Source organism: Drosophila persimilis, unplaced genomic scaffold, assembly GCF_003286085.1.
Source record: "Drosophila persimilis strain 14011-0111.01,24,50 unplaced genomic scaffold, DperRS2 tig00000191-arrow-pilon, whole genome shotgun sequence".
NCBI classification, from domain to species: domain Eukaryota; kingdom Metazoa; phylum Arthropoda; class Insecta; order Diptera; family Drosophilidae; genus Drosophila; species Drosophila persimilis.
Genome location: NW_020825298.1, coordinates 14,482,904 through 14,491,210, shown reverse-complemented (window position 1 = coordinate 14,491,210; position 8,307 = coordinate 14,482,904). Strand labels below are relative to the sequence as shown.

The window sequence follows — 8,307 nt, the reverse complement described above, 5'->3', positions numbered from 1 at the left end:
AGTTTATTGAATGAAATTAGACGGACAAATAGTTAGAGTAGCCATTCGATGGAGGATTCCCCCCACCGTCGGTCAGTCAGTCAGTCTGCCGCCTGCTGCCTGCCCATAAGCCTAATGTAAGTCCTTCCTCCTCCCTCCTCCATCCGATGTCGCAGTCCGCATTGGGAAACGTCCATTAGCTAAGCAGATTAATTGCTAAAAGGTATTTAATTCGTGATGCTTTTATATTTTCAGCGAGAGAGCTCACTTTACTCTCTCCTCGCCTCCTCGCCCCCCCCCATCGGCGGGGCCTTTGCCTTTCTTTTGCTTTTCTTTTATTTCATTTTACGTCTGTGCTGTGCTTTTTGAGCTCCTTGGAAATATGGCGTTAAGTACTCGTATTTCTCTCTGTTCTGGCTGCTCTCTTTTCCCTCCTCCTCCACGTTTTTTTTTCGTCTGTCTCCTTTTTTTGTCACTTTTTTAATGCTTCATTAGCTGCTAATGGAAATTGTGTGAAGCTGGAGTGTCGTGTCTGTGATTTGCCTTTGTGCGAACTTCCCTTTAAATGTGCAGGAAAATGGTGGATCCAAATCGGAGAATGGCAATCACTGTGTGGAAAACAGGCAAAGGTAGACACTTTCAGGAGAAGCCAAGAAATACGAAGAAAAAACCAGCAGCAGCAAATAATTTCAAGAAACTTGTGTGATTTATGTGCAAATATAACACAAAAGCGGACGGCAAGTTTTATGCCATAAAGAAAGTATGAAAAAAACAAAAAAAAACGAAAGAAAGAGCTCAAAACAGTAGCTCCTGGAGCTGGCAACATAGAGCGATAGAGAGAGCGAGAGAGAGGGCGAGTGCTAGTGGCAATGAAGTAGGACATCAGGTAGAAAATGAAAATTACCGCTGCAGCTGTTGCCAAGTCAAACAAGCAGAATGACGAGAGAGCCGAGCACAGAGCCACAGGACAAGCCAAGGAAAAAAAGCAGAGCACACGGACAATAGAGAAAGAGAAAGGGGGTGAGAAAGGAGCACACGATGGAGCAGAAATAAGTCCAGAGAAAGCGACAGCTGCAACAGTAGTGAAAGCTAGCCCAGAGAAAAGTTTCCAAAGATTTTTATAATGGACACAAGCGCATACGTATAGGAACACAAAAGCCTGCAACTATCGAGCCACAACCGAAGAAGAATCACCCTTAAATACTGGGGCACGGCAGCCTCCCTTGCAGGTCGCTCACTTGTAATTTATTAAATATTCGTCTTGTTTAAAGCATAAAAGAAACGCAAAATATTGTGCCTAGCTAATATTCTCGTACATCTTTGGGTTGCGCTGAATGTTCTCCTCCATGATCTTCTTGTGCATCAGCTCCCAGTTCTCCAGGCGAATGATAACATCGGGCAGCACCTCCTTGACCTTGAAGCGCGCCAGCTCGGGGCCGTCGCGCAGCTCGATGTTGGTCTTGAAGTTGTAGTTGGGCGTATAGCCGTTGATTTTGAGGAAATGATCGAAGTAGAAGGGCACTATCTGCTCCTGCATGTTGTCCACCACCATCAGCGAGTCCTGGGTGAGCGAATCGCCAATCACCTCGCCGTCATCCTTGAAGGCCCGCATGAAGTTCTTGGTGTTCTCCGAGATGACGATCTTCTGCACCGGCTGCTTCACCACCCGCTTCTTGAGGAACAGTCGCGGCAGACGGCCCTCCCGCTTGGGGGGCTTGTAGGGGGGCTCCAGGTTGCGGCGCACCTTCTTCATTTCCATTTCGATGCGCCGCTCCACCTGGTAGGCCTGCGCGGAGATCTTCTGCAGATAGCGGCGCTTCTTGCGCAGGCTTTGCTCCACCTGACGCGCCTTGTGGATGTCCAGGTGCTCGAATTTCCCGAGGAGCTCCATCACCACGTCACTGATGCCAGCCACCATGTCCGCAGAGGAGGGCAGCACGTCGCTGGTGCCCCGGACAGTCTCGGGAATGATGCGGCGCCAGACCTCGGCAATGACGGCCCGATGCTTGTTGTACTCCTCGTCGGCGAAGGACTGCTCGATGGGTTTTCCGAGATAGTGGAGCACCCGTGCCTCCATTTCGATGGCCCGCCCCTCCATGAAGAACTTCTTGGCGGACTTGCGGGCCACGTACTCCTCCTTCTCCTTGAGGTGCTTGCTGCACCAGTCCATGAAGGTCTCCAGTCGCCCCTGCAGCTCCGTGTGGATCGAGAGCGTGAAGTGCATCTCGAGGAGGGTCATAAAGGTCTGGGTCTTGAGATTGTTCACGCCCTGAAGGAAGGCCTCGGCATCGGGAAAGACCTGCAGGATCGGATGGATCTTCTGCATGTAGACATCGTAGTAGAAGGCGCGTATGGCCCAGGCATCGTCCTTGTCGCGCACTCGAATGTTGACGATGGCCCGCTTGGCTATGGAGATGTCTGCGCGTTCCAGCTCCATTTCGACTTCCTCCTCCTCCTCCACATCCAGCTCCTGCTCCTCGCCGACGTCCTCCGTATCCTCCTTGCCCAGCCTTGCAGCGGGCACCAAATGTATCCAGTCGTTCTCCATGCGCCAGTCCTGGTCCCCCATGAGGTAGTGGAAATTCTGCAGCATGATGCAGCGTATCCAATGGCCCTCGATGAACACAATGTCCATGTTGAGCATCATCAGCTCGCGCTCCAGCTCGCGGTACTCCTGCTTCAGCTTGTCGGTGATCTCGTAGTAGGCCTTTACCTGGTAGACGAGCATCATGGCCGCGTTGTACTGCTTCTTCTGCCACTTGGCGAACAGACCCTCGTACAGGTTCTTGGTGTTCTTCATGTTGACCCAATGCCGCTCGTTCATCCGGTCGTAGATCTTTGTGCGCACCATCTGTCCCTGGATCAGCAGGGACTCGTACTTCAGCCTCATGGCGTCCTTGAGCAGCTCTATGCCCGTCTTGAAGTTGAATGTCTTGACGTTGGCCCGACTCTTCAGCTCCTCGATGTAGTTCTCATCGAGATCTGTGATCACAGCGCCGTAATATTTGTTGTGGCCTGGACCCAGGAGGGTGTTACGTACATCGGGGACCTCCACCTCCAATCGCAGGCGAAGACTATTCCTTAGACGTGTGCTGAAAGTAAAGAAGGTGTCCTTCGGACCCATTATGGCCGACTGTTCCTTGTGCTGGCCGGAAAAGGGCAGCATGCGATACGGATCCTCGTCCTCGGCGTTCACATCGATGACCGTGGCGTGGAAGCGCGAGCGTCGCATCTCCTCGAACGGCACCAGTGGCTTCCGTATGTAGTCCAGGGGTATTTTGGTCTTGCCCTCGACCACCAGGAAGCTGCCGCTGTCATTCGAGAGGTCGGTGCACGTGGAGCTACTCAGCGAACTCAGGCAGTTCTGGATGCTCTGCAGATCCTCCTCCAGATCCGCCTCGATGGCCTTGCGGTCCACCAGCAGCCGCTCCTCGCCCGGTTCTATGTCCTTGGTCTCGTAGATCGCCTCGCGCGTCTCGCGCAGAAACTCCAGATACTGCCTGCGTCCTGGGAAGTCCAGTTTGGCGATCTCCTCGGGATCCCGCGAGTGAAACACAAAATCGTGGGGATAGCAAAGGTCATGGACCACCTCGCCGGTGGCCTCCTTGTTGTCGGTGCGCGTGACAGCCAGATGTTCGCGGATCATCGCCTCGAAGTCATAGCGCGGCATCGTCATGTCCATGTCGATGTGTTTCTTGCACGGCGGATTGGCCTTCTCGAACCTGAACACAGGTTCCTTGATCCTCTTACGGATAGTTGTGATCTCCGGATAGACGGTCTTGTTCTGGTACTGCACATGGACATTCCTCAGTTCGGTGGGGGCCCAGTGGTCGTGATGGTGGCGTGCCTCAAACAGGTCCGTATACCGACGCTTCTTCTTCCGCACATTCGCGAGGCGCTTCCTCTCCTCCTCGGGCTGTTCCATCAGCGGCACGGGGGAGTAGGGCAGGACCTCGTTGAACAGGGCCGAGGGTATGCGCTCGGTTTCATAGTCGCGACGGCGACGTGGGTGAATCGTCAGGGTTTTCTCCCGCAGCTTTGGTGCTGGCATATTTCCGCGGTACCGCATGGGTTGATACGTTTCGCCGGCCATCAGGCGTCCGTTCGAGGTCTTTTCGCCGCACAATTTGCTCTTGCGCCAGTAGCCCTCGCGGTTGCGGCTGTTCCGAAAGATCGAAGCGATGGACTGGTGATCGGCGGGCGCCTGCTGTCGCCGTATGATGCTATTCCGCCAATATCTATCGTGGTATGTGTTTTTTTGTCGACTCTCTGGGTCTTCCGAGGAGTTCTCTGGGGACATTCGTCCCTTTAGGATACTATTGCTCCAGTATCTGTTGCGATTGCGGTTCTTCTGGCTGTTTGGAGCCATCCCGTAGCGTTTCCAGGTGGGAATAAAGCAGCTAGGGTCCTTCCGGGGAGTTTCGCAGCCGGCTGAGAGGCGACTGTCGTTGCTCGTTCCCTGCCCATCAGTGGCGGACTGGTCGTAGGGCGGCTCTGGCGTCGGCACCCAGTCCACTTCGATGTCCTCGTGGTCTCCTTCATCCTGTCCCAAGTCCCGCAACTGTTGCCTTTTGATCTCCTGGCACGGCAGCCCCAAGAGCTCCATGCGAGCGAGCTTCTTCTTGTGGCGCTTGATCGAGGCTATCTTCTGCTTGAGCTTGAGATACTCCAGGGTGGTGGTGGTCTTTGTGGCATCCAGGACATCCACATCGACCACGTCCACCAGGTCCCGATCGTCGGGCACAATCACCTTCTCGGGGAATACATAGCGAATGAGGTTGAACTTCCGCACGTTGTACTGCAGCTTCGGTTTGATCACTTTGATGTTCTTGCGCAGCAACCGATGGTAGTGCATGCCCAGTCGCTTGTCGATGAACTCCCTGACGGCGCTCTGGCGCACGTGTTGTCGCATCAGCAGCGGCGCCGGCGGGAACAGATCCAAGTTGGGGTCGTCGGGATCCATGACCTTGATGATGCCCCGCTCAATGTCCAGCTTGATGGGCTCCTTGTGTGGCACCAGCTGGTTGAGCCACTCCTCGCGAGTGAGACAGCCCTTGACCGTGCGCTGGCCCTGCATGATCTGGTGGCGATGCAGCTTCCCGCGCAGCCCATCGCCGTGCTTGAAGTGGAAGCCGCGCAGCTGGAAGTGATCGCCGATCTTGCCCACCTTCAGGTAATCCTCGTCGTCGCTGCTCTGCTCGCTGGGCGTTGAGCCCACGCTCCCCTCGATGCTCTCCTCGCAGCGGAGGTTCTGCTCCGCGGCGTGCAGCTTCTTCATCTTGCCGGTGCGCTCCAGGAAGAACTGCTGGGTGACCTTGGCCAGGTCGCGGCTGACACAGTTCTCGCGGTGCATGACGGCCTTCAGGCGCTCCGTCTCGGTCAGGGTCTTCGGGAAGACCTTCCGATTGCGGACCACCGGCTTGATCTCGACATTCTTGCGGAAGCTCCGCTCGATGGCGTCATCGATGATGGCCAGGTCCTTGCTGAGATCCTGCTCGGCCACAGTGCGGGCCTGAATCTCCTTTTCGGCCGCCTCCTTTTTTTCCCGCGCCTTCTCCTCTTCCAGCTCGCGCTGTTTTTTCCGCAAATAGATGTCCTTGTAGCGTTCCTCTCGCTTCGCGCGCTCCTCGTCGATCTTCTTCTTGTTCGCGGGCTTGTCGGGACTGCGGTAAAGGTCCACCAGACGTGGTGACTTCACAGGGGGCTCCTCCTTTATGGGCTCGTCCTTGATTTGGGTCGTGAAGCGCTTGGGCACCGCCAGACGCTCGGCCTTCAGCTCTGCCTCCACCTTCACCTGGGTGTTCTTCTTTGTGGCACGCCTGGCCATGTACCGATTGACCCGCCAGTAGGTCTGCGTGTCCTCCTGCTCGTTCTCGTCCTGCTCGTAGGTGTTCTTGTAGTCCATGCCGTGGAAGTCCAAGTTCAAGGGATTCTGTAGGTCAATCAGTTCGCTGATGTGCGACTCGGAGCCCTCGGAGCCCGTGCTGGCGCACAGATTGTCGCCGTGCTTGACCATCTTGCTGATCACCTCGTACTCCTGCACTTTGGTCAGCGGCTTGTGCCGCAGTGCCACGGGATTCACCAGGCAGTGGGTCACCCGAGGGTCCTGCGTGAGGAAGAACTTCTGCCGCGACGGACGCAGCTTCGCCAGCTGATTGTAGTTATCCGGACAGCGTCCGATGTGGGAGCGTGGGGCTCCGGCGATAAAACTGGCCGGGCAGGGCTTCTTCCAGGCCTCGCCCTTGAAGTACGGCAGACGCTCGGAGGGTTCGTGCAGCGAGTCGATCATCTCCTGCGAGTCCGGCATGCCGCGCACCCGGCCCGATGGCCGCTCCGAGGAGATCCGACTGCTCGACGCCGCGGACGTGCTCGATGTGCAGCTTTTCTTCCGGATCTTGACCGACATCACCCCGTTCCGGAAGTGGGAGTTGCTGGAGCTGCCTAGATCCCGTCCCCTCTTCTGCACCACACTCTGGCCGCACTCGTCCCGCTTGTGCAGATCCGTCCGCTTGATGTTGACATCCGGAAACTCCAGGGTCTGCACCGTCAGCTTGTGGTCCGAGTCCTTGCGCGAAAAGTCAATGTTCCGGAACTTCTTGATGATCCTCTGCTCCTTGGTCTCCTTACCGGTGCTCTTTCGCGGCGGACACTCTTTCTTGCCGATGATTCTTTCTTTTCCGTCTGTGTGCTCCTTGCGCTCCTTGGGCTCCTGTTTCTCCTTATTCTTTGTAGCGTGCACTCCGGTGGCTTCTTTAGGTTTGCGCTCGGATGCCCTACGGATATGCTCTTGCACCGTTGTTGCATTGAAACTCTTTCGATCATCCGCCATTCTGGATGGAAATTGGTATTCCTAGAAGGTGGCTTATAGAACGTTTCACCAGTCGATTCTTACCTGGTTTTTCCTGCACTGCTTTTTGTAGAAAATATTTGAAAATGGTCACTATTTTGGATATTGGTTTGTGGCTTTTTCTGGGCACAAATGGATTCCACTCAATCCCAGACTTGATTCCAGACTGATATTGAAATCATGCCGGGGTATTTGTAAAATGAAATATGCTACAGGGCCGACTGCTGCCTTTTCTGATACCCTGTGCTTGGGTAGAGTCGGGATGCATAGTTTTTGAGCAGAAATACTAGGCATTGAATGGAAAGTGGAAGCATAAAGTAGGCTCTATCCTTTAACCTACTAAAAATCACTCTATACTTTCCATAAATTTAAATAAAGACATCAAGAAACCCAAACAATGGATATTTTCTATTCCCACACCTTTCTTTTCGTTTTCTTTCCTGTTTTGCTTATCATAATATTGTAGACCATAAATATTTTTGCAATGCCACACATCTGCCTTTCCCCACACCCACAGCATTTTTATTACAATTCTTGGCAACATTTGTGCCGTAGCATCTCCAGGCTCCCGTGATTTTCCCACTCCCCGCTCTGCAGGCATCTATTTCAGGTCCGCCCTGAAGTATGCCATAAAAATTGACTTGTTTTCCATTTGTTTTTTTGCGGTTTTGTCGCACTGCGGTGCTGGGAGCTACCCATTTTGTTTGTTTTGCCTTTTATGGCTCACATATGTCAGCTCTAATAAGTCACCAAACTAAGCCCCAGTCAATCCCCCAGCTTCAGCTGCCACTCCCTCCATCCAATGGCAACCATCCGGTCCCTAACGGCATATAATTGAAATTAATAACAACTCGGCCGCGGGGGAATACCCGTACTTTTGGGCCCAATGGAAATGGAAATTCTGTGTAATAATTCAGCGAAACAACAGGTAACGGGCGGGGGGGTGGTGGTGGGTGGAAACTCCCCAGGTTTTCCCGTGCTGTCGCTTACCTCTTTTCAATTTTCACAAAATTCACGGCATATTCATTTCATATTTATGTTTATTTCTGACACTCCGCCCCGCTACACCCGTCCAACCGTCCAACCCGAGAGCGGAAATGAAGTTAATTTTCGTACATTTTCTATTCGGGCGTCAATTTTAATGCGCAATTATTGTCCGTTTTTCGTGTTATTTGCCTTTGACTGACAGCATTTTCAATTGTTGGCTTATTGTTTTCACGGCACGGCTCTCCTGTTGCCGTTGCCGTTGCCGTTGCTGTGTGTGTTTTGCACTTGTTTTTAGTGTACAAATAAATGATTTATAATAATTTCAGAAAATGGCACTTAAAGAGCGGAAATCGCCCGAAATGAATCCGCTTTAGGGGTAATTGTGTGAATATATAATTTTTTCAACGAAATTCAATTAAATGTTACCTGGTCCTGCGACGGGGGCAGAGTTTATAAGGAAAAAGGGGGTAAAATATGGATTAGGAATTAAGGGA

General features: G+C 53.1%; 1 protein-coding gene across 1 annotated transcript; it reads right to left on the bottom strand.

Annotated features, from left to right (window-relative positions):
• Positions 1-1,180: 1,180 nt before the first annotated feature.
• Positions 1,181-7,008, bottom strand: LOC6588947. Its single transcript, XM_002014164.2, has 2 exons — positions 6,872-7,008; positions 1,181-6,809 (listed from the first exon to the last, which is right to left on the bottom strand). The coding sequence occupies exon 2, from the start codon at positions 6,806-6,808 to the stop codon at positions 1,277-1,279; it is 5,532 nt and encodes a 1,843-aa protein (XP_002014200.2). The 5' UTR covers position 6,809; positions 6,872-7,008; the 3' UTR covers positions 1,181-1,276.
• Positions 7,009-8,307: the final 1,299 nt, after the last annotated feature.